The following is a 27,630-nucleotide window of genomic DNA, read 5'->3' as shown; positions in this document are numbered from 1 at the left end:
ATTATTTAAACACGTAGATTCGCAAATAATGTCATAAATAACCCTTTTTACTTTATTATTACCCTATTTTCACTTAATCCATTACTTTTTGCGTGTAATCCCCATGGGAAATGACTTTTTTTTTCAAATCTGGATTCTACATTCCTGTCTTTTGCGAGCAATATCGCCGTTATTTCGGCTTGGATTTTGTTGATTTTTGAGTATGTTGTAGCTGAGATTATATGCTATCTAAATCAACCCTCATTTTTTCAATAAGATGTCATGATCGCGCTCATGATCATGATCATGATCATCACGATCATCATTATCAAAATGATGCTAATCATTTATCAATTACATTTTCATTTCTTTGAATAAGATAAAATCGTCAAAAGGTGTTCTTCATGATGTAAATTAGAGTCAAATGTGTAACTGGTTACTGCACAGGGTCAAAGGTCATATATTGTTTCAATCTATCTTCCCTAGATCCATGATGATCAAGGAGACACAATTTAATCTTGACATATGAATAGATCATAATGGGAGAAGCATATGAATGGGAGAAGCAAAATAATATATCGTGTAATGCATTATTCGTTATGTAAACCATTATCATACGTATCACCTAATTCGTCTAAGTGACGAATTAAAGTCTAGTTTCCTATTATTTCTATCAACGCAAAAGTTACCAAACAACCCGAAGAATGACAATGTTGCCCAGCATAGCTTTTTGTGAGCATGTCCATTAACTGAATGAAGCCCTTGACGTTGATTATCATGCCATGTGAATGATGAACCCATGTATATGTCACAATACACTCATTATGATCATGTTTGCGTCCCCAATCAGTTCCAAAACTTTAAACCAATTCTGTGGTTTCATGGGCTCTTCGCAATTTTCTTGACATATTTTTTATTTCACAGAAAATTTCACAGTGGGTAGTTTGTTATAAGAATAGATTAATCACGGTCATCAGAAAAACAAATTTTCATTTCTTCCATTAGCAGATTAAGGTCTATGTACACATATTTTGTCTTCCCTTACTCAAGAAAAACACATGAGAAAAATATTTCATTACAATTGTGTTTATTGAATTGAAAAATATTTGACAATGTCTTTTCCTCATATTCGCCAAAATGATATATTTTTGATATAAACCAGTATATAATAAAGTAAGTCTTGTTTTTTGTTGTAATTCACCCTTTTAAATGATGTATTCCAGTCGCAAAAATACGATGCATACTTATGTTAAGCCTAATGCGGCAGGACAATTCCCTGTGTTTAAGTCGTTGTCTGTCGTTTTTCTTTAAATTGAATTCGTTTCGTGTTATTTGAAAGGTACACCTAAACGGCTTCCAGATTCCTCCGACTTTATTTGTTCAGTACAAAAACGGTGGCTAGAGATCTCAATCAGCCATTTTTCTGGAGGATTCTTTGCAGTATTTTGGGACTGGCTATTTCTGAAGGGCATCTTACTGTCATGCATGTCGTTTCTTCCGACACACATGCCTCCCTCCAGAAAACCAGTCCTGGAGGTTCGTTTCGTGAAGAAGCCACATGACCTAAAATGGGTAAACAGACATGAACACCATTTATTTTTCTAATTTGTATTGGGGGGGCATATTTAAGCCTGATCGTTGCAGGTAGGCATTGTTTATCCTTGCGTCGATGGTGAGAATGTGTCGCTCTCCCATTAACAAATTCTTAGGCAAATTAACAGTTTTAGAGCCTTGTCTGTATTTCAAAAATCAAACAAATATATCACTTTAACCGTAAGTATTTGTATGTTAAAATAAAACTTTAACCTCCTTCAGCACCTTTTGGTTCTTAAATAACATTATTATTTCTCTTTTGGGCTTTTTAAGTCTTGGTCGTAAATATTCATCGAGCATGGTCAAGTAAACATATTGATAACTGCATTTCAGACTGTTCCTCGCAATTTGTCCACTTTCATAATATCAATTCAACGAATGCATATATTCCGATGCCGAAAATATACTTTTAGACTTATCTGTAACATCCCTACTGTTAATAGAAGGCCCTAGACCTATTCAATTTTGACTATTTCTCTCGATTAATGTCATTTTGGACGTCATCTTAGTTTTCCTATTTTCCTTGGTTGACCAATGCAAATGATGCAACGACAGCTTATTTCTTAGGACGATTCCAGCGAGTACTTCAGTTGAAATACACATACATCGGAGAGTAGTCATAAAGTACAAGTGTACAAATGATTTATATCTACTTTACAATTTCCAGATAAATTTATTACAATATTTATTGTTCACATGATTTTTTTTTAGGACGATGTCCATGCTTTGAAGGACCTCTGTTTTCAACCTGTGAAGGGCGATGACGATGATATTGTGTTTCTGCAGGGAACACTAACTGTCGCTTGCCAGCTGAGGGAGAAGAGTCCCAAATCAGAGGTACATGTAAACGGACTTTGGTTCACAAAATTGTTATACTTAATTAAAATAAATTGAAAGAAGAGCCATGCGAATCAACAATCAATTCAGAGCGAACAGGAGAAAAGTAAAACAAAGTGCCAAAGAACTCAATTGAATTATTCGATCGGTGATGATAATGATAATAAATATTCTTAGAACTACGCTTCTAGGAATATATACAGTGCGTCCCAGAAAAAACGAAACCGAGAAGTATCGATGTTCTATCATAACTTAATCAAAACTATAATTAATGAATGATACATATTTGGAAAGCTTAGTGTCTCCTCTTTCAGTTGATGCTACTCAGATAATGCATATGTCACGCATGAGTGATTAAAAGCAATTTGAAGGAAGGAAACCAAAAAGACATTTGGCGGGCCGTATCTGAATTTCGAAGAAAAATTCACATTTCTAGAAAGTTGAGTTTCTGCCCTTTCATATGACACCTCAATTAGGAAAAATGAGCGAGGAATGACAAAGTTCTGTTTGTTTAAAGTAATGCTTGCATTTCCATAAACGAATTCGTTTTCACTGGCTGCCTGTCGTATTAATAAATGAAATTAACAAAAGACTTAACTCCGTTTCGTTGACAATCAGCCATGCATGAAGACTCTCGTCTACGGCTGATTGTCAACGAAACGGAGTTAAGTCTTTTGTCAAATCTGCTTTTTTGCTACGGCAGGCACCCAGTGAAAACGAATTCGTTTGTTAAAAGTTAAAATTATGAAAATGTAAGGGCTACTTTAAACAAACAGAACTTTGTTATTCCTGGCTCATTTTTCTTGATTGAGGTATCATATGAAAGAGCAGAAAATGAACTTTTTGGAAATATGAATTTTTCTTTGAAATTCAGATACCGCCCGCCAAATTACTTTTCGGTTTCCTTCCTTCAAATTGCTGTTAATCACTAATGCGTAAAATATGCATCACGTGAGTAGCATCAACTGAAAGAGGAGACTCTAAGCTTTCCAAATATGTATCATTCATTAATTATAGTTTTGATTAAGTTATGATAAAACATCGATACTTCTCGGTTTCGTTTTTTCTGGGACGCACTGTATATATATATATATATATATAAGCAATCGAGTGACAAATATGAATGACGCTTTGACGAAATTCACTGAAATTACGACATTGGTTCATGCACTTGGATGTTGGTAGCCTGGGATTTTGGTATTAGTATTGGTATTTATTTTCCATATCACAATATTAAAAACAATACAAAGAAAATGCATGTACATAGTAAAATCAATGGTATAGTGAATGGCTGGATAACCCATTCAGCTTTGTTAGTATAACAAAACTGTTCTTCCCTGGGGTCCAGGAATAAAGGGATAAAGAAATGGAATTTGTTTTGAAGAAATTAGATGCGGAACGATGGATTTAATTGGACAAAGTTTGAAAATACAGGCAATTTTTCTTCATTATTTTCATAAGAACACTCTACATCTACGTTTTGGCCCACATTTCACAATCATGAATGCAAATTAACTATAATATCGGGCAATCTCCTCAGGTTATTCAGTTCAGCGATATCAGGACGCAAACGAAAGTGACAAAGTACTTTGAGCTCGATCTGACCGAGGAGAGTGATGAGACATTAGTGGTACTTGAAGTGGTTCAAACCTCTACACAGACGATCAAATTCAACACGCGTTTCCAAGGTAAAACATTTCATGCAGATGCTTAGTTGTTCTAATCACCGAGTATTTAGAAACATGATAAATGAGGGCAACGAGAGGCCCGAATATCCTAATATTCGTGTATCAAGGTCAAGACTGAATATATCACTTTTTATTCATGTAAATTCGGCGGCGAGATGCCCGCGAACAGTACTTAAACTCACTTCTAGTGTGTTGATTACAAACTAATTTTGTGCCAGTTAGAAAGTGGCTTCTCCTTTTATTTAAGTTCTTGCTCGTTTGCTGAATTAAAGCAGGGCTTCCACTTAGCCGAGTTGGAGCCTCGAGTTAAAACATATCAAGAAATCAGTTTTTTGATATCAAGAAATAATTTTACGTTGTAAAGCAATGGTAATTCTTGATATTCTTAAAACATATTTCTTGATAAGACGGCTTGCCATAAGCTCGCGCCAGCTCGCCACAACTCGAGGCTCCAACTCGGCTAAGTGGGAGCCCTGCTTTAGAAACAAAATGTGCCCATACGTGTGTTCATAGTACTTGACGAGTGCCAGAGTGTTGCAAAATAAATAGCCTAGTCTATGAAGAATTTGGGAATGGAAGAAACCTTTCATTTCTTAAGAGGGTACCGTGACTAACAAAAAGTCGAAATAACACTGCTACGGAAAAATGTATTTCCATGCGTTTTTAAACGCGCTGGACAATAACCAAAATCTTGCATCCTTCTTGGAAAACAGCAACCGCATAAATTGAAGGGAAATGTGTAGTAATGAGGAAAATAACGTGCTAGTATTTGAACGAATCTGGGTTCATGCATGGGATTTTATGGGCTCGTAGCCATCTCTCAATGTTTCAGATCGGATCTTTTGCTATTGAATCCTGATTTTTCCACGGGGGTAGTTGTCCTCGGGTGGTAGTTGTCCTCGGTGATAATTGTCCTCGGGGGAAGTTGTCCTCGGAAGATAATTCTCCGGTGGTTAATTCTCCGGGGGTAATTGTCCTTAGGGTTGTTTTCTGGGGACAGTTTTCCGGGGGTGATTGCCCAGGGTGTAATTATCCTAGAACCATTTCAAACATAATCGTAAATGATAAATGTATTTAAAGCTCAAGATGTATGTGTCATGTGACACATTCCTACTTCTCCTACAGTTAATTCTCTCCTATTTGATATCACTACACAAGAATAGAAGTAATCTTAACATGAGTGTTTCTTTAAATGATTAGTGCCTGCATAAACCAGATTTAGTTATTCATATAGTTCTACAGTAGACCAGGCATTTGGAAGAGTGCAGTACCTCATATAATAGAAGCAACCCCCGCCCCCATATAGCATTTCTTAAAGAGTAGCAATTATAAATACTAGTACCTTAAACTCTGTTTTCATGACAATGACAGGAATGGACCTGGCTTTTCATTAATTTACAAACTCACATTTGTTTCCAATAATCGCATGAAAACAACAGCAACAACAAACGTGGCAATGACACCAGTAAGAGGAGCAGCATTCTGTCCAATGGATGCCAGATCACAATCAGCAGAGGTGCCAACGCTCTCAGGGTATGTAGCCTATTTATAATATATTATTTCAATTCAATGAGCTGGCTGAGTTATGGTTAAAAAAATAAAATAAAATTGTGAGCGTCCTCAATCTGTGTTTGTAGGTTTGGTAGAATATCATGATAGAAGTCAAACCTGAAACGGATTGCTCTTCAAATGCCTTTTTTATTTGAAATATTACAAGATATAACAGAAATTTGTGGACAAAATAATTTTCTGAAGTGCATGTGTTCTTCAGCAAGGTTTTCATTTGATTTTGATCATTCCCAAACCTCACACTATACATCAATTATAATTCATTACATAATAAAGATTTCTCATTCGTTTCTACAGTTTCTTTCAAATCGTAATCCCAAGACCAGTGTCCCACTCAAATGATACATACAAATGATCATGTGAAAAGCGATTCTTTGTTCTAATCAATTCAACTCTAATTTATTTCATTCTCGGTTAAAAAAATACATTGATACAATAGATACACAATAATTTAAAAGCATATTTAGAAAAATAAATGGGGAACTATATAAATATAGCCCTTAGGCCTTGTACAAGCGTAGTTTCCAAATGATTCCTAGCATAATGTAAAGCAAAGATAACAAACAAACAAACAAAAACATTAACAAAAAACATATAACACAACTATAAACAAAAGATGAATAACAATATATAGTCCTTTTCAGGACTACACACCCCCAAGAAAGATTACCGAGTCAGAGTCCTTTTAAGGACTCCTCAATTATCTCTCTCTCTCACACACATGGTGCACCCGCAAGCCAACTGTATAACTATATATATTTAAGAAAAAGAAAATGCTTCAACTTTCGTTTAAAAGAATTAACTGACTTGCATTCAGAAATATCATTGAGGATGGAGTTTCAAATCACAGGGAAATTATGTCTTAATGATTTCATTACCTTATTTGTTTTTACTGGTCATGGGTGAAAAGAATCCTTATAACGGATATTGTTTTTATGTATCTGGTAATTAAGAATGAACATCTGAAAAATATTAGCAGAAAATTTTATTTTTAAATTAAAAGAAACCAAGGAGGGGAATTGAGTAATAGTACAAATCACAAATATTAAGAGATTTCAATTTCCGAGTTGGGCAAAATGGGAACGATAATGGCATCTTAAGCAAATACGAAGGGAATTTTGTTTGCAATTTGAATATTTATCTAATTTAGTTCGACTACAATTACCCCAAACAGCATGATTGTATTATATAGTAGTATTAATGCTGAAGGTGGAAGCGAGTCGTTTAGTCTGTATAATATACCGAAACATTTAGATACCTTTTGAGTGACTTTATTGACATGGGTGTCCCATTGAATATTAATATAATCAATATAAACACCGAGACAATTAACACTTTTAACCTTATTGATGGAACGTCATCTATCTTTATAAACAAAGCGTAAAGCAAATTAGTGAAATTTGACTGCCTATATGGAAGAAAGTAATGTAATTTGTTTTACTCGGATTTATCATCAATTTATTTGATTTGAACAATTTCGTTACCTTGTCTGATTCAGTATTGATATTAGTTTGTAAGTTATGAGTGTTAGGTTGGGTGTAAATTAAAGTGGTATCGTCAGCATACCATAATGTAATTAAATTTGTCAGAAGAATATGTAAGATCATTAATGTGAATAAAAAAGAGTAGAGGACCTAGGATAGAACCTAGTGGTAATAGAATAACATTTTGAGGAATTGTTATTATAAACTACATATTGAGATATCAAAGGCTTTAGAAAGGTCCACAAATCTAACACAATATTTTATGATGATTTATAGGGAAGGATTTCTCTCGATATGGCGGAGTTATTTAAGTTATCAAAATTCCAGAAGTGATATCCAAATTGACTTCTAATGAGACTTAAAGGAGGAATCATTTTCATGGAATTTCACGAACTAAATGGGTATTGCAAAGAGTAAGAAACTTCCTTTTTAAATTGTACTTTTTTCATGATGATAGCCAACATTTGAATGCATATGTGCCTGTGTTTTGTGAAATCAATGCATACTTGATTTATGACCCCCTCCCCCAAACAAAACAACAACAAAAACGTTACATTTAGAAGCATTTTCGTACATGTGTTTATGTTTTACAAGAAAAGGCAAATGTTGAGAATAATATACTTTAATATGCAAATCAGTTGGTCATTTTTGACTCTGGTACTAAATAATTATAATTGTTTCGAAGAAGAGAAAAAATAGAATTGATAGAATAAGGACATAATAAATGCAGGCTTTGTATTCGGGTACATTAAAGGAAAAACGGCTATTTCAAACAAATAATTAAATGAAAAGAAATTATAAGAAATGATTAAAACTCTGCCCTTTGACAAAATATTGTTTTTCAAAATCATGGGTCTTTAATAATTATAGTTATTCAATTTGGGTAAATTGATATAAACATATATGTTTTATGTCAAATAACAGAGAAGTAACGGATGAGAAGATCACCAAGTTATCCAAACTTTTACCTGACGGAAAATACAGCGAACTGTTCGAAAACTTGGGATTCAAGTACGACCACATACAGAAGATATTGAAGAAAAGTTTCATGGACTCGACGGCTGCTTCCAAAGAACTGTTGCACGAATGGAAAAACAAGGGTGGATCCACGAAGGATCTCGATGCAGCTTTGAGAAAAGTTGACCTTGGAGGGCTTGTACCTGAATACAAGAAGTAGTCATGGCAAGGAGGGTGTACGGCGCCTGCTCCTGCGATAAATTATCCGTTTCATTTGTCGACACTAATCTAATTCTGAACTTCTACCCTGTACCAAACACTATGCCTAACCCTAACCCTATACCGTTCTAATAGAAAACTTGTTTAATGTAGTCAAATTAATGCGTACATCTTTGTTTAGTGCGATGTTACAAATAATTATTCATTCACCTGTTATGAATAATTATATTTCAATGGTCATAATGCGAATTATCTACATTCCGTGTTGCTAGGTAGGACAAGCCATAACATTCAGATGTGGCTTTCTAGTCGGCGTGAGTTTTTCCCAGCAGCATGTATATTCTATAAATAATTGACTTTACCATTCCATACGCTCTTCTTACTCGGACCAAGTTGCCACGATTAAGTTAACACGACCTTCCACCGACCCAGTCTTACTTTAAGCGTAACTTCTGGAAGTGATGGCGCCCGCACTAGTCGACTAAACCAAGCTTCTGCATAAATAATAAAAATTTAAACAAATGAAATAAATTTTCAATAATTTATTGCATTTTACCCCGGTCCCCAACATTTTAAAAAATCCATTGGACGACCATACATTATGGCTCAAGGCATGGGCACACAGAGGATTTGTTTATATTGGGAACCGGGGTAAAATGCAATAAATTATTGAAAATTTATTGCATTTTTTTTCTTTTTAATTTATGGAAACTGCCCCCTACCCTAGCCCCCGCTGCGTACAGTCATAGTTCAGTGACAAAGCAATGGCCTCGTAACTGTGAGGCCCCAGGATCAAAACCGTGTCGATGGGGCATTAATCCTCATTACTATCATTTATGACTTAAGGGCATAGGTCCCCTAGTTGATAAGCATAGTAGCATACACATGATTTAGCAGTCACGCAAAACACACATTGTTAAATTATTATTCAATAAAATCTGAGAATGTATACTATTATCTTGATCCATTAGGAATAAATTATTTTAAAAATAATTCCATAAATTGGGGTAAAACAAAAATATTCCAACTTTATGAGTGACAGTGTATTTGTAAGATTATAAATACAACACGTGTATATAAAGTGCCAAGTTAAGCATTTCAAAGAGTTCATTATTTAGAGAATGAAAGAATGTCAATGTATATGTTTATCATATTGAATGCAACTATGGGAATATATATCTAGTATCAGATCTGTGGTGCATTAGTAGTGTGTGGACCGGTTGACAGGTAAACTAATATTATCTCTCTGTTCAGTTTAAATGTGTAACTGCATAAGTCTACACATTATAATGGTGAATGCCCAAAGCATATATTTTTCATATGGTATCATACTGAGATTGGATTCTTTGTTTGCATAAGTTTGCCCTTTATAATGGTAAATGTCAAATGCATGTTAATATGATATCGTATCTGGATTGGATACTTGTGCATATAGGGATGCATAATTATGTTGAAGCGAAATGTATATAAATGTTTCATATGATACCATACCGAGATTGGATTTTTGTGCATAAGTCTACACATTATGTAGGTTAATATCCAATGCAGATATATTACATTTTTTTATTATACTGAGATCGCAATTTTGTGCTAAATCTGCACATCATAATGGCGAATGTACATCGCATATACCGTACATTTCATATGATATACTGAGATTGGACTTTTTGTGCATAAGTCTGCATTATTATAATGGTGAATTGCAATTGAATATGAATTTCGTATGAAATCATATCTCGATGTTGAATTAAGATTGTTGTGTGCTTAAGTCTGTACATCATACTGGTGAATGTCAAATGCATATATGTATTTACTCAGATTGGATTTTTGTGCATAAATCTGCACGTCATAATGTTGACTATCTATTGCATATAATGTCATGCAATATCATACTGAGAATGAATTTTGTGCATAAGTCTGCACTTCATAATGGTGAGTATCCATTGCATAAATATTACATAAACGATATACTGAGATTGGATTTTTGTGCATAAGTCTGTACTTCATAATGGTGAGTATCCATTGCATATAAATTATGTTTTATATCATACTGAGATTTGATTTTTGTGCATAAGTTTGCACATTCTAATGGTGAATGTCCATCGCATATATGTCATGTAATTTCATACTGAGATAGGATTTGTGTGCAAAGGTCCGCACATCGTAATGATAATAGTCCCATGCACATACATGTTTTATATGATATCATACTGAGATTGGATTTGTGTGCATAAAGTTTGCACATTCTAATGGTGAATGTCCATTGTATATATATATATATATATGTCATGTAATTTCATACTGAAATAGGATTTGTGTTCAAAGGTCCGCACATCGTAATGGTTATAGTCCAATGTAGTGTCCCTTTATAGAGGGACACTAGTCCAATGTACATGCATGTTTCATATGCTATCATACTGATATTGGATTTTTGTGCATAAGTCTGCACGTCATAATGGTGATTATTCATTGCATATTATGTTTTATATGATATCATACTGTGATTGGATTTGTGTGAATACACCTGTTAGTCTGCAAATCATAATGGTGAATATCCACTGCATATATATTTCATCCAAATTCATACTAAGATTGGAATTTCGTACATAAGTCTACACTTAATGATGTATAATATAATGTATACATAATATTGTATGTGTGTATGTGTATGTATGTATGTATGGCAATAAGAGCAATTAAATTCAGTCTACTTAAACAGATTCCAAACATCTTTTTCAAAGTCTAGAAATATCAAATACTTTTCAACTTCATGAACTTCTTGTATCAACATAATTGTGTGTATAATTTGGTAAACAATGTACTACCACACTCTTAGTCGATTATTGTCAGATGATACAGCTCAGAAATCAGAATGTAACAAAGTGGCTTACTCTATCAACTAAAATGTATGAAAACGCAAGAACAATTTTGTATTTCGTTTGTATGAAATTAAATTATAAACATCGAGGTTATCTTTTCAGAGACAACTTTTCACCTATAATTGTAAATGACGTGGGCTCAACACCCCCCGTCGGTTTTTTATTATTTTACTTGTCTTCCATGTATATATGTATACACTTCCTTGTTAACGATTACAGCTGCCCTTAAATATTACAGTATGTTTGCATATACGTACATCTGTATGATTTTTTTTAATGAATACATACTTTTAATTTTATGAACATAGTGATGATTGTATATGTTAGCAGATTTTGTATCTTTCATTATAATGCTATAGCACTCAAACTTATTTTGTTGGCTTCTTTTATATTGTATTTGTATTGTATTTATTAACATTTATTTCCTTCTCAACAGTACAATATGAAACACAATGTATATATACATGATATATGTAACAATTATTTCAACATAGAGTATACAGTAAATAATTCAGATACGGAAGGAGGCGAAAACCCGGAAAGCATAGCTTGAGTTGGGAACGCCCATAATAAATTAACACAGTTACTGAGAGAACATTATAGGTATTATTTTGAAAATTACATTTTATATAACAGAACGTTGATAGGAAAGAAAAAAATATTAAATGGAAGAGAGAGAAAGAAAAAAAATGTACAAAAGTAACATGATACTGTATTATTAGTTTTGTATACATGTCAATACAAAACAAACAAGTTTACATTCATGTTTATTAACAAATTTAAAATAAATCTTGCTAAAAAAATGGAACTAGGCTCGACTAGCACTTGTGCTAACTTCTGTTACTTACTTGTTGGACAACATTCAAAATGTTGAATACCCAAGAAGCTTTTTTAGGGCAAAGAAAGTGTGTATATGTTTTATCATAAACTGGGGGAGTCTATGGGTGAAAATAACAATAAATAAACATAAATTAATTTTTGAAGCACAAAGACCCCTCCCCACCACTAATTACACTTATTACACATAGCTTGCGATGGTGGGGCTTTCTATCCCATCCAATTTGTTGCAGACCCGTTACTCAGGGTAGCGATTTTGTTTAAAATCTCATTCTCTCTCTCTCTCTCTCTCTCTCCCTCTCTCTCTCTTTCTTTCTTTCTCTACCTCCCTCTCTCTCCCTCTCTCTCTCCCTCCCCCGCTCTCTCTCTATAACACACACACATACACACACACTCCCTCCCTCCCTCCCTCTTCACGTGCACTCTCACAACTCCACATAATTTAGAATGGAAATATACATCTCATAAACGAAGAAGTTCCATTAAATTAAAAAAATATATAGGAATACATCGATTTAACTTCGAAACATCAATGGGTTGCAAAATAATAGACCTACCTAGACCATTTTTGTTATTCAACCTAACTTTATTCATAGCCTTTCATCTTTGTTGAGTGCCCCATGCGAATTAATTCATCTGTTGTCTAGATACGAGTAATATTCAATAATCAAAGTACAATATTGAACAAGCCTATATTACGCGTTGTTAGTAGAATCATTATACACTTAACAAATAAATTATTTATATATACATCTTGTAAATGTGATGTTTTTGTTTTGTTGAATTAGGGCATAATGTTGAATACTTTTAGATTTCAGTTTTAATTTGTCCCATTCTCAACAAACATAAATTGGGACAAATCAATTTTCCACGTACTTAAAAAATTACAAAACTTGATAGGGGTGTGAATAATTTAGTTGTTAACTGTATGTTTGCTCGACCTCGAACATCTAATTGAAGTTGAAAGCTTGTCATGAGGTAAAGGTGTATAAATATGATTACATTTTTTAATTAAAATATTCAAAAGATCTCTAATTAAACCCGTTTCTCAACTGGTACTTAAGTCAGTGGCGTACGCAGGATTTTTTCAAGGGGGGGGGGGGGGGTTTATAATCAGGCCCAAAATTTCGCAACGATTCAGCCAGCCGCTGAATAAGCGGGGTGGGGGGGGGGGGTGGTAAGAGGACATTTTTTTTTTTTGGTCTCGAAGTTTGAAAATTTGACATTTTGTTTGGGGGGGGGGTAAGGTCACCTTTTTGAGGTCAGCCATTGGCATAATTTTTTTTTATTAAAAAAAAAAAAAAATCAAAAGGGGGGGGGGAGGGTTTTCCCCAAAATCATACATAAAACATACATATAAAAAAAAACTCAAGGGGGGGGAGGGTTTACCCCCCCCCCTCCCCCCTGCGTACGCGCCTGACTTAAGTTAACCATCGATTCGTCGAAAAGGCGTAACTGTGTCCACGGGTGACTCCACACACAAAAAATGCAACGAGAATTTGATTGACAATATCTTTAAAAAAGCATTTTACCATCGTCAATGGAATTTCGCAGGTCATTTGTAAGTAGAGTTTCCTCTGAAGTCTAAACTCTGTGAAAATTTTAAACGGATTTCATGTAGTTAGAGAGAGAGAGAGAGAGAGAGAGAGAGAGAGTGGGAGAGAGAGATTGAGAGAGGGAAAGAGAGAGAGAGAGAGAGAGAGAGAGAGAGTGGGGGGGGGCCGGGTGGGGTAGACAGACGCAAACCTGGGGGGTGAGGGGGGCGGGGGGGGGGGTTCACTCGCATACACAAGTGCTACTCAACTGTGTTCATCAACCTCTGGAATAAAACCTATAATGGTGTATCAAACCTTTACTGAAATGGACGTAAATGGCGTACCTGAACCTGAACAGATACCCTTTATTTTAGGGTTTTTGTGCGATCAGCGCTTGAAAAACACCGGGGAAAAACACCCCTTTTTTAAGAAAAACGTCGACGTCACCGTATAGCTAAAAAAAATACACCATTTCGACGCCTTTTCTGGACGCGCGGCTGCGTATATAGCCGTCAACTAGTGACCTTATAATCAATATTGTCAAATAAAAAATTCAATACAAACTTATCTAATTATATATCAAATTAAAGATAAAGTAATTGGAATCATAGCATTCCATTTGCATTTAACAATAAACGAGTCTCTGAAAGAACATTGCATAAAATGGGGTATCTGGGCATTCAAATGGTGTAGCTATCCTGAATTTCGTCCACGATCCACGATCCACGATCTTGAGTTAAAAGGGGAGGCATTTTGGCCGTGTTTTTTTAAACCGCATGCAGTCTTGACGGACAACAGTTGACATCCAAAGCTCAGTCCTCCTTATTGTTTCTCATTCTTTCTTTTTATTGTCGAACAAGAATGCATGTCTTACGGATGCACATGTTCGTTAATATTTGAATGGCTACTAATTTTGCAATTTTCTTAATTAGAGCTTCTAAGGATTAAATAAATGTGCCTATTCAACGGTGAAGGTTCAAAACTTGATCCTAATCGTTGTTGGTAGACAATTGACTTTTCTTTTATTTGATATAGGCCTATATTAATTCCCGGTATAAACGATTCTGAACAGAAAAGAGCGTCCAATTTTTCTTTCTTTTTAACTGAGTGTATTTATTTATTATTTTTGTTTTATTTACCCTCCTCAAGATGTATTAGCGAATTTCATAAATATATAAATGAATACATTTCTGCAAAATGCAATTCACGACGATCTCTCTTTAAAGTGCCAGTTCTAATCAGTTGATTGCCGCCACTTGATAGACTGGTTTAATAATATGCATACTTTTTAAACAAAGTTTGTTCTTGACAACCTGAATAACTTGCGCGAGGCTTTCCCGACATAGTAAAAAGGAATGTATGCAAACTAGATTCCAAGTATTAGCTCGTCACTAGGTTCCAAGGAAAAAAACATCCATAAATTTGAATATATGTTAGCAAAATATGTTCGTGTATCAGAAGATTTTATTTGAAGAAGTAAAATCATGCCATCCAATCAAACTAAAAAAGCTTCGATATTTTCGATTTGAAGCTACCATTCATTGTAGCCTATACGGTAGCCTAGGCCTATACGTTTATCTATCCAAGCAAGATAACTAATCTTTGTCTAGATTCTAGAGAAAGGAGAGAAAATTCCCGAAGATGTCTGAGAGAAAAGTTTTAAATGTAAGTAGCTCCTGCATGATAACATTTTCAACATCTGAGAGTCATTTCAATGTTAAGATACTGTGAATGTTTCAATGAAATCATCATATCATGTCTCCCTTTCGTTGTCTATAACTATCTCTGCCGAGCTTATGCGCCTACGTTGTTGAATGGTTGTGTGACTGTGTGTTGCCTATGTAAGAAAATTATCTTGGTGTTTTCGGTCGCGCAGTAGGCCTAGGGTAGACCAAATTTTCCGTCTCTTTTGTTCGTTAGCCTCTTATTGGGGTAGGGTCGGCTCTCTCTTTAGAGACGGAAACCGTCTTTACACATTCCCTTGATAACGCCACTGCCATTTCAGGTCGTAGCGTTTTGCCCCCAATATCCCCCAAAATGTCATTTTACCTCATGCATTATTATTTAAAATTAGGAGAAGGTTATACTACATCGGTTCCACTTACCAACTTGACTGAAATAATCCGTTTAATGGTCCCTTTTAAGGAAATTATGGGTCAAAATCAAAATCCATGTTGAAATCTTGCAAGCCATGTTAAACTCTCGCTGCGCACGGAGTCATCTAAATCAATCTCATCCCTTCTAGTCTACGCCGAAGGCAAAACGATTATGAAGGAAAAACTGTGATAACGCCATTACGAACGTGTAGATGGCGCACAGTTTTTCCTTCATAATCGTTTTGCCTTCGGCGTAGACTAGAAGGGATGAGATTGATTTAGATGACTCCGTGCGCAGCGAGAGTTTAACATGGCTTGCAAGATTTCAACATGGATTTTGATTTTGACCCATAATTTCCTTAAAAGGGACCATTAAACGGATTATTTCAGTCAAGTTGGTAAGTGGAACCGATGTAGTATAACCTTCTCCTAATTTTAAATAATCAATGCATGAGGTAAAATGACATTTTGGGGGATTTTGGGGGCAAAACGCTACGACCTGAAATGGCCGTGGCGTTATCAAGGGAATGTGTATAGACGGTTTCCGTCTCTAAAGAGAGAGCCGACCCTACCCCAATAAGAGGCTAACGAACGAAAGAGACGGAAAATTCGGTCTAGGCCTAGGGTAGCGCATCCAGTATTCGGTCCATTCCCAGTATTCGGTCAGACCGCCGTTTCAACAGCTGTAACAATTAAAAAAATAATTTATGAGCCACGAAACTGGCACAAAGCAGGCAGCTGAACAACTTTTCTTAACTCTCAAAATTAAATCAGATTTAGGGCCCCGGAAAGATCTCCAACTTAGCTCGAAATTGGTCAGTGTCTCACAACTTTATGCACTTCTGCGTTCTGTTAGTACATGCGCTAACATGCATAGCCATATGTAGAAGTCTATTGCGAAACAACTACGTGTGCTGTCGCAATGAATTTAGTATGTGTGTGAAGAGGAGCTCTTCCGTGTTAGCTCCATCGCAGCGAATTTGCAAATGACGCACTTGCCGATGTGCAAGAGGTATTTATACGATACCCTTGCCATGCGGTATCGCTCGTCCAGTATTCGGTCAACGGATTGACATTCAGTGCTTTATCGCGCAATTGTGTGAAAATAGTGCGCAAATAAGCTTCACTCCTTGGCAACGGATATACCACGCACAAATCGCGTGACCGAATTCTATTCGGCGCGACCGAATTCTGGGCAGAAAAATGCTCCGCCTTCTCTCGGTAGTAATTTGTTTATCATCATTCTATATTTGAAGTGACTATAAAATCCTGTTAGAGGAATAAATTTCTTTTCTTTTGATGGGTAGATTGCCAATAAAAAGAGGTAAGAATTCAAAATATTAGCGATTTCCCCTTAAGTGACCGAATACCGGGCGCTCTACCCTACAGATAAATTCATCTGTATGTACATGTATGCCCTTGGATTTTCAAGCATCATCCGAAAGCAACAAACTACCATTCCTCATTTCAACTAGTGAATGAATAGACTGTGTGGCAATTTCTTCCGAAAATAATGATTTGTCTAATTAATTTATACAAAAAACAACAACAGGAAAACAAAACCGTCCGATAGAAAACGGATAGTGCCATGGGCAGTCAGAGACTGGACGGTTAAACGTTTGACCACAGCACTAATTTGAAGCCATGTTCATGCACTTCAAGTGATGTTTAGCACTAAATTGCAAATTGGATATCTTTAAAACTAAATGAGATATATTTTCTTTCTTTCTTTCTTTCTTTCTTTCAGAAATACTACCCACCAGAGTTTGATCCTGCGAAGATCCCTAAACTCAAGCTAGCCAAGGAGAGGCAATACACTGTCCGTATCATGGCACCTTTCAACATGCAGTGAGTATTAAACCAGTTATTGATAATCGGTTTGGGGGCTGATCGCTGGCCGATCAGGTGAAGTCGGATGATAAATGTCTATCGCTGATCAATGAAAAGTGAATGATCAACAACAACAAAGAGAAAATGTTCAAGTTTTTTGAGGCTATCAAGTCGTGTGTAGCACTGAATTGCAAATTGGATATCTTTAAAATTTGATTTAAAAACATGCCTAGACAGTCTAGCTGGGATTATTTTGTCATTTGGAGTTGTTGTAGACCATATTCGTTGATATTAAGTGCCTTTTCATGACTTTTAAATTAATAATATTAGTCTAAGGGGAGAGAAAAAACAAGCGAGCCAGCATTTTGTATAATAATGTAGGCACGCATTTTTCCCTATTGTCATTATAATCCAAAATGGAGGCTTGCATATTTTAAAGTGACTCGGTAACATTGTTGAAGGTTGATTTTTAAATATATGTAATTTTTGTATGAAATGTTATGTATATATATTCATTCTACTGTACTTGCCCTCTAACAAGCAAAAAGTCCTGAGAAAATTCTCAAACCACAAAGATATGTATGGTTTTCTTTGAAGGTGTCACTGTGCAACACCCTTGAACAGTGATTAACAGTAAATTCTCCCAACCATTTTTGAATTTTCCCAAACGTTTTTCCTTGAAAGTAAGGCATTAGACAGGCTTTTAAAAATCTGTCAACACTTAGATGTCTGGAATGGTATGTAGAGGTGTTGTGGTCGAGTGGATATGTCACCGGACTGTCGATCACAAGGTCCGCGGTTCGAGTCCCGCCGCGGCACTAATGTCCTTTGGCAAGACATTGATCTACATTTGCCACACTCAACCCAGTTGATGTAAATGGGTACCTGGCAGGAATTAATTCCTTGAAATGCTAGAGCGCCGTAATGGCAGCCGTGCTAAAGCCAGGGTAATAATCGTGGGCGCCAGGAGTGTCAAATCTGGCAGACATGAGCACTATACAAGAACCCACTATTATTATTATCATTATTGTTAATTAATTTTTCATTTCTGTTTTCAGATGTAAGGTGTGCAACGAGTACATCTACAAGGGGAAGAAGTTCAACGCCAAGACAGAGAATGTCCACAATGAGAACTACCTGGGACTGCGCATCTATCGCTTCTACATCAGATGTCCTAGGTGCATCTCAGAAGTTGTCTTCAAGGTAAGCATATACAGGGTGTCTAAACAAAAACAATACTCTATGACATATTGGTTTGGTAATATTGCAACTCGCCTTGTGAGTGTTGTGGAATTTGTTTGGGTTCGACTAGTACAAGATGTATAGATAGATAGTTTAGATAGATAGATAGTTTATTGGTTTCCACAATATCTCATTTTACAAAGAGTGTAACAACATATTGATAATGATTATAATATACATGTACATACAATACCGGTCCACACTTTAGATTCAGAATATGTCCATTAAGTAGAACTTAAGAGATATAGTGGCGGAGCCTATGGAAAAGTAGAGCTTGTTGTGGATAGGTTCCTCAAAATGTATATATTTCTCTGGGTCTTTCCACTAGATTCCAGAAGAATGTATTTTTCCATGACCGTGGGAACTATATCTACTGCATTATCCTTTGCCAAAACTTCTCGAAAATATCAGCATGAAATTATGTGATTGTGTCCTCTTGATCACCAGCTTCTAGTAACTGTCTCAGCGATGTTCGTTATTGAATTGTGCATAATAAAGTCAGACTTTTTCTGGCAGTCCCGACAGATTCAGACTTCTGTAGAGTTAACTGTACCTGCAGCATCCTTCACTACATCTTTCAAAAATCGCAAATCGACAATGTTACTCTTTGTTTTCTAGTTACATTTCTAGACGGATCCCCAACAAACCGACTACACCCTAGAACAAGATTTTCCCTAAGTTGAATCACTTCTAATCTTTGACCCAAACTATGCAAAACATGTATTATTTATACTGTTTAAGTTGAATTATGCATGAGTCAGACCGTTCTCTGGCCGTCCCCAACATGTTTGACTTATGCAGAGTTAACTTTCCCTTCACCACATCTTTCAAAATCGCAACTTCATGATGCTACTTAATGTTTAATTTGTTTACATTTCTAGACGGATCCCCAACAAACCGACTACACCTTAGAACAAGGAGCTATCAGATTGTTTGAAGCGGCCAAGCTCTATCAAGCAGCTGAGGAGAAGGAGAAGAAGCAAGCAGAGGAAGATGCCACAAACCCCATGAAGGTAGGTAGCAGTCCAGTACAGGGGGTCTGCTCGCTATACATAAGGGCCGCTATTAATAAAAGACTGCTTTTCATTTAGTCACACATTATGGATAGTGGTCCTTACGAATGGCAGTCCCTATGAATAGCGAGGAAAAGTGTCTGTAATTTTGCTCGCTATTTATAAGGGCAGCTATTCATAGAAGACCTCTGTTCATTTAGTCACACAATATGGATAGCAGTCCTTATTAACAGTGGCCCTTAGGAATGGCGGTCCTTATGAATAGGGAGGTAAAGTGTCTATGGTTTGCTCGCTATTTATAAGGACTGTCATAAGCTATGGAAATCGTTGCATTTGATTGGCTGAGGGCAAATTTGTTATAGAAAGGTGACACTTGTTATTGAAAACCCGTTTTATGAAACGGCCCTGTACTACTACCAGGTCAAGCCCGCTATTCATAAAGGATCGCTATTCATTTTGTCACGCGTTATGGATAGCGGTCCTTATGAGTAATGGTCCTAGCAAATGTCGGTCCTTATGAATAGTGAGGCAAATTTTCTATGGTTTGCTCACTATTTATAATGGCCGCTCTTCATAAAGGATCGCTATTCATTTTGTCACGCGTTACGGATAGCGGTCCTTATGAGTAATGGTCCTAACAAATGGCGGTCCTTATGAATAGTGAGGCAAATTGTCTATGGTTTGCTCACTATTTATAATGGCCGCTCTTCATAAAGGATCACTATTTATTTCGTCACACGTTATGGATAGCGGTCCCTATGAATAATGGTCCTTATGGATAGCGAGCTTGACCCGGTAGCAGCAGTCATAAAAATTGTTTTCAATAACGAGTGTCACATTTCTATAACAAATTTGCTCTCAGCCAATCAAATGCAGCAATTTCAGTTATAACAGTCATTGTAACTTTTGTTTTATGAAACAGGGCCCAGATGATAGGAAAGAAGATTGACTTACTGACTTACGGAAAAGGGGGAAGGGGTGGAGGAGGCCGCAATGGCAAAACCAGCCAATGCGCACCTCTTTAACCCATGTTATCTCAAAGGGGAAAAAGTGTCCACCCCTTTTTCCAAATTGTATGGTGGGAAAATGTGATAGAATTTAAATTTAGGACGCAAAGTACATGTAAATACAGCTTTATCACCAAATGCGTTTTTCAAACACTCTCTCTACGTGCCATGTCCTGAGACGTTGATGACCATAGAGTGCCACAACTCTCTGTCCCATATTCTATGAAGTAATTCATTCTCCCCGAGATCAATTCCTCTTTCAGAAATCCCACTCATTAAGCTACTCATCCACAGAATCCTCCTTCTACCCCTACTCCTCCTCCCCTCGATTCTTCCAGTCAGTACAAGATTTTCCAAAACTATTCTTTCGTATAACATGGTCCAAGAAGCTTAGCTGTCGATCTCTTATTATATTCAGAAGTTTTTTTCTTGTTCCTGTCATGGCAAATACCTCATTATTTAGTAACTCTTTCTCTTTCTTCAAAAACACAAAGGCAGTAAATGGCTGTCGCTATGTGCTGTATAAGAATAATATAACAAATATTGCCTGCTCTGCTCCTGGTGTGTAGGTGCTGGAGAACCGAACCAAGGACTCTAAGCTAGAGATGGAGGTGATGGAGAATCTTGAGGAGCTGAGGGAGCTCAACATGAGACAGGGTACTATCAACTATGAGGAGATCCTCAAACAAGGCGCAGAGCAAGAAGCACTTGGGCTGAAACAACAGGAGGAGGACGATGAAGAGGAGATAAGGTAAAATTGATGGATAGATAGATAGATAGATAGATAGATGGATAGAGGGATAGATAGGTGGAGGGAGGGAGGGAGAGAGGGAGGGAGCTCAACATGAGACAGGGGGCTATCAACTAGGAGGAGATCCTCAAGCAAGGCGCAGAGCAAGAAGCACTTGGGCTGAAACAACAGGAGGAGGACGATGAAGAGGAGATAAGGTAAAATTGATGGATAGATAGATAGATAGATAGATAGATGGATAGAGGGATAGATAGGTGGAGGAAGGGAGGAAGGGAGGGAGCTCAGCATGAGACAGGGCGCTATTAACTATGAGGAGATTTTCAAACAAGGCCCAGAGCAAGAGGCACTTGGGCTGAAGCAACAGGAGGACGATGAAGAGGAGATTAGGTAAGAATTTGATGGATTGAAATTGATGGATGGACGGACGGACGGACGGAGGGATGAAAGAGGTGATTGCATGATCGATCATACCTGCCAACTACTACGATTTTGGCGTAATTATTACGATTTTCTTATTCAAATTACGTCTTACGATTTTTTGTCATAAAATTACGATTTTTAATTTTTAATTTTATTTATTTATTTTTTTTTTTTTTTTTAAATATATATATATATATATATATATATATTTTTGCCCGTTCACCTGGCATTGTCCAGGCCAACGCTTAAGCGTGCCCGGGAGAGCACCAGCATGGTACCAAGAGCAAAAAAAAGTTTAACAGCTCAATCACTGTCAACTCACCACTCGGAAAGTGGGACCAAATGTCCAGATTTCTGTTTGAACTCTGAGAGTCTGTCATCTTTTGTTTTAAAAACAGCATTGTTTACTATTATTATTATTAAATCAGCGCCTTCAACTGCAACTCCAAGTAAAATCGCTTGAGTTTTCGGTGATGGACCTGGGATACTTCTACCGTAGTATGGTTGTGTCAACAACAACAAAATTGCGTATTCGAGTACCTCATTACACGCTTATGCACAGCCCTTTATTTTTCTCCTCCAGGTTCTATTTCATCAGGGGAATTTTGAGCTTTTAGTCCTATTTTTTATGGGGGAGGGGGTTGCATAAGTGTTGAAAAATGAGTTTAAAGTGAAGGAAAAAGGCATTCCTACATGTTGAAAATACCAAAATCTCCCTACCGTGGGAGGAGGACAGCCCTCTCCCACACCCACCCCCCGCTCGGTCGCTTCGCTCCTTCGTTCTGTTGCTCCGCTCCGTCACAGTCCTCATAAAAAATGATTACTATTTTTAGTCTTCAAAGGTTGGCAGGTATGGATCGATTGTTAAACAAATTCGCTTCCTTTTTCTGTGTCTGTCTCACTGTTTCTTTCTATCTCTCTCTCTTCCTCTCTCTCTTTCTCTATATCTCTCTCTGTTATGTTCATGGTTCATTCACTCGACTCTCAATCCAAGAGTTCAGGTTTCTAATCCCATCCTGGAATTAATACATTACTTCAAGTCTGCCACTCTCCACCCAGGTATTAATGGCTACCCAATATGCTAATGTTAAAGGGCTACATATTTGTCCACTCTGCTATGACAGAGGTTATAATGTTGGAGCATCAGGGGCGTCACAGAGTGACAATCTTGTGGTTGTTATCATCTTTCAATGATCCCTTCTCTCCATCTTCGTCATCGTTGTCCTATAGATCATGGCTAACCCTTGTAACCCATGTGATGAGACCTTTCTATCGGCATCTGTCTGCTGCAATTCGATAGAGTCTATTGAGAGTGTGGTCAGTGATATCCCTAAGACTGTCACTCCATCTTAGCTTGGGTCTTCCTTTGCTACGTGTTCCTTTAAAGGTACCTTGAATAATAATATGTTCAAGGTTGTCTCCTGATCTTCTGCTAACTTGACCAATGAGTATATTATTTCTATTGCTGTATTTTTTTCATTCTCTTTCTCACATGGTTCTTGTAGGAGACTCTTTGGCAAGGGAGGAGACGGTATCATAATCAAGAGACTAGACGATGATGATGATGCCGAAGATGATGAATCTCCTAGCATCTCCAAACCTTCTCCATCCTCTACGACATTTAAAAGGCCTACTGATATTCTGACAGATGTAAGCATCGTCTTTGTGTATGATTATGATGATGTCCGTAACCATATTAGGGCTGTGGGAGGGGGGGGGGGGAGGTCTGAATCAACCCCCCTTGAGGGCCCTGCTATACATTCCAGGATAAATATTCTTTGTGAGATACTCTATCTGTATGCCAAATTTCAGAATTTTTCCTCATTCTATGGCCAAGAACCCATGCAGTTTATAAAAACATGAATGTGCTTTGTGTAATAAAACTAAAATAATTTTTCTAATACTGCATACAATGCTGAATCATCATTCAATCAAAAATAACTTCATAACTTATCCCCAAACTGAGGTATTTACATTAGACTTCATTGGTTCCTTCATTATATGCCAGGTTTCATTACTTCTTGTTGCTTGGCGGTTCAGATGGCGGGTTCATGGAATTTGCTGCCCCACAGGCTCTTGAGACCTTCAAAATATTAAGCACTTTAGGGTCAAATCTGGAGTATGAGATATGAATGGAAAATATGAATTGCATTTACTATGAACATGACGGACAAAGAAAGAGGACAAAATATACAGTTCCTCATTCTACCCTCAACAATTGCTGTGGTAGACAAAGGAACATCCCTTCACAGCTATTATGTAAAAATATGTAGAACAGGTGAATATGCATGTGACACCTGCTCTACAATCTTTACATAATAGCAGTGAAGGAATGTTCCTTTTGTCTTCCACAGCAACTGTTGAGGGTAGAATGAGGTACTGTATATTTTGTCATCTTTCTTTGTTCGTCATATTCATAGTGATTGTTGAAAAATATTCAGCTCATCATCTTTTTCTCTCGTCTGCCCTTTTATCAACAGGAAGTCGGTGGACCATCAGGAGCCAAGAAACAGAAGCTAGCAGACACCTCCTCAAGGTCATCTACAAAGTCATCCACAAAGTCATCCTCAAGGTCATTCCTCTCGGGTCTAGTCAAGGTCAAGAAGAGCGATAGCAGCAGCAGCAAACAGGATCAAGACAATGTAACATCATCAACAGAAACTAGTCCAAGTCAGACCACAAAACTAGTTGAAACTAAATCTGATACTGCAACAGATGCAGCAACATTGACCACAAAAGCAGTTGAGGCTGAATCGGATACTGCAACGGATGCAGCACTGTTGACCACAAAACAAGTTGAGGCTGAATCCCATACTGCGACAGATGCAGCACCATTGTCAATAGGTGGGAATGGAGAAATTGAGAAGAGAACTGATTCAGCAGCAGAGAGTGACCAAAATAGTGAATCACATAGTGAGAACTCGGATGGTAATAACACTACAGCAAAGAAGGAGGAGGAGGAGGAGAAGGAGAAAGAAGAGAAGGAGAAGGAAAAGAAGAAGGAGAAGACGGAGGAGGAGAAGCAAGAGGAGGCTGAGGCTTCGTTTGCGAGTAGCATACAAGAAGGACTTAAGAAGCAGAAGGTTGCATCGCAGAAGGTCGCGAAAGAGAAATCAAGTGGACTGAGTCTGCTAGGGGGCTATGACTTCAGTGATAGTGATATCAGTGACTCCTCATCAGATTCATGAACCAGCTTCTCTTCTTTTTCTTTTTTTTTTTGGGGGGGGGGGGATACAATAAGTTCTTGATAGAAACGTGTATGCAACCCTGTACATGTTCCTGTATGCATTATAAATCATTTGATCACATATTCACATTGACCGATCGCCTATTGTGTTTATTCATTTTTCAGTGAAACCAGCCGCCTGTGAACACTAATGAAGTACACAGGACAAGCTGCTTCTAAAGCTACCTCACACAAAAACAAGGGTAAATCTTGGAGATTGTGCTTTCAGTTGTGCCGCTCCAAAGCTTTAGAATAACTCCTACTAGACATAAAAACAAGCCTCATCTGGTGCTCTCTTCAAAGTTTTGTTGAAGACGCACTTGTTTGCAGGAGCTTTAAAATAGATTCTATTTTGCTATTGTGTGTCTGTAAAGTAGCACTGTTAGCAGTTATTTTTCTTCATCATATCAGTAGAGTATATTTAATAATAGCTGCGCTCTATAAATTGATCAAATTATTATTATTATTAGCAAATCATAGGGCAATTAGCTATGAAAGAAAGGAGGCTGCGTTAACTTTTTCAGAATAGTTTCTAGTCTTAATCAGAGCCATCTATACACAGAGTTTGGCCAACTTGATTTCAGTTGGTCACAACGTGGCGTACATTCTGTTTTTTTGTACTTTCCCAACGAAAGCAGTATTCACCGTACTGTGCCCAACTCAAAACAGATTGGCCAACTCTTCTAAGCAATGGCACTGGGGTGGTGTCCTGAAAACCATGTCATCTGTTTTGATAGCAAAGTAATGTTGATTGTCATAAGAAATCGCAAGTAGGCCAAGTCATGGTTACTATTTTTTGCAAACTGGCTGCATACCATACGCCTGTAGGCATCTGCGGGAGCAAAGATGAAATATGTCTATTCTGCACAATTTCACTTTGTTATGACAATGAACATACTTTTTACTACCGTAAAGATAACATTGTTTTCAGAATACTACCCAAACTCTAAATCACTGGACATACAAGTAGATGACACAACATGTTTCTGCATGTGCATTGAAGAAAAAAAGTAATAATACTCATGGATCTAAATCCCTGAAATTGTTGAGTATATTTTATAAAAATGTTTATGCTTGAACAAAATTAAATGATATGAAATGTATTTTGAAACTCAATTGTATCATACTGTTCTTCAAATCTGTGTCATATTTGTCTAATGTGGATTCCATACAACTTCTTACAAAACATATGTAAAACATCAAACCATATATATAATTGACAGGTATATGATGTGTACATCCTCGAACAAAACTCTCTGTAGGCCTATTATACATGTAGTTGTACTTTCTTTCACCTGTCAACTTCTCCTATGTACACTCTAGACAACTTCCACGTGTTTAGACAGTGTTCCTATTAGAGTTATCTTTCTCTCACTCTCTATCTTTTTCTGTCTCTCTCTCTTTGCCTGTTTTCCTATGTCTCTCTATCCCTGTCTGTCCGTTTCTCTCTGTCTCTCTCTGTCTCTTTATCCCTGTATGTCTGTCTCTCTTTCTCTGTGTATCTTTGTCTCTCTGTCTCTCTCTCTCTATTCCCATCAAGGGCTTTCGCTTTCTCCACACTCAATCACACTATACAAGTAATTCTCTTTAGGCAAACAGGCAAAACTCTGAAACTACATGTATCTGAGCGGCACATATTCAAATAATTTATTTGTACACTAGACACTGCCACAACTGTGTTGGGCAGGACTCGACAACCATATTCTCCAATCATCACTACACAATGGTATATATTCATTATAGAAAACATCACTGAACTTCAAGTGTCAACCTCCCCTTTTCCATACAAATGATTAAATTATGTAATGAGAGCATATTGTCTGTGCTTTATAAATGTATATTATTATCGTTATTGAGCTTGCTCTCTCCATCTGTCGGTCTGTATATCTCTGTCTCTGTATCTCTCCCTCTTTGTCTGTCTTTCTCTCTTTCAGAAAGGAAGGGGTGCTTTTTCACCAATCATCACTACATAATGGCATATTCATTACAGAAATCAAAGTTAATTATCACTGAACTTTAAGTGTCAACCTCCCTTTTCCATACAAATGATTGAATTATGTAATGAGAGCATATTGTCTGTGGTTATTTAGCTTGCTCTCTCCATCTGTCGGTCTGTATATCTCTGTTTCTGTATCTCTCCCTCTCTGTCTGTCTTTCTCTTTCGAAAAGGTAGGGGTGCTTTTTCACTAATCATCACTACACAATGGCATTTATTCATTACAAAATCAAAGCTAATGAATTAAATTATGTAATGAGAGCAAGGAAAATGGACTTGATGCATATGGATTCACCCAGATATAAGGTCATGAAAAACAGAGGCATGCTGAGATTACTGCAAGTCTTTCATGTCCAAGTGTGCGGTGAATAATTGTCAAATGTTACAAGAAAATGATTTGCCAATCAAAAGGGGAAAAAAAAAGTGTACTAAAATATTCAGAGAAAACAAGTACAGACATACAAATAGTGTA

At 36.8% G+C, this 27,630-nt stretch overlaps 2 protein-coding genes across 2 annotated transcripts; both read left to right on the top strand.

Annotated features, from left to right (window-relative positions):
• The first annotated feature begins 1,322 nt into the window (after positions 1-1,322).
• Positions 1,323-8,327, top strand: LOC100891341. Its single transcript, XM_011669906.2, has 5 exons — positions 1,323-1,551; positions 2,284-2,409; positions 3,950-4,097; positions 5,537-5,630; positions 8,075-8,327. Exons 1-5 carry the CDS (start codon positions 1,465-1,467, stop codon positions 8,325-8,327), a joined length of 708 nt encoding a protein of 235 aa, XP_011668208.2. The 5' UTR covers positions 1,323-1,464.
• A 6,868-nt stretch (positions 8,328-15,195) lies between these two features.
• LOC583690 (splicing factor YJU2) lies at positions 15,196-26,175 on the top strand. The gene is made up of 7 exons (XM_795146.5): positions 15,196-15,242; positions 17,421-17,521; positions 18,562-18,706; positions 19,627-19,758; positions 21,335-21,516; positions 23,442-23,586; positions 24,417-26,175. The coding sequence occupies exons 1-7, from the start codon at positions 15,219-15,221 to the stop codon at positions 25,122-25,124; spliced, it is 1,437 nt and encodes a 478-aa protein (XP_800239.3). The 5' UTR covers positions 15,196-15,218; the 3' UTR covers positions 25,125-26,175.
• Positions 26,176-27,630: the final 1,455 nt, after the last annotated feature.

The sequence above is a fragment of the Strongylocentrotus purpuratus genome, unplaced genomic scaffold (assembly GCF_000002235.5).
Source record: "Strongylocentrotus purpuratus isolate Spur 01 unplaced genomic scaffold, Spur_5.0 spur5_contig_844, whole genome shotgun sequence".
NCBI lineage: Eukaryota > Metazoa > Echinodermata > Echinoidea > Camarodonta > Strongylocentrotidae > Strongylocentrotus > Strongylocentrotus purpuratus.
Note: the sequence above shows the minus strand (reverse complement) of the source record. Positions and strands in the feature narration are given on the sequence as shown.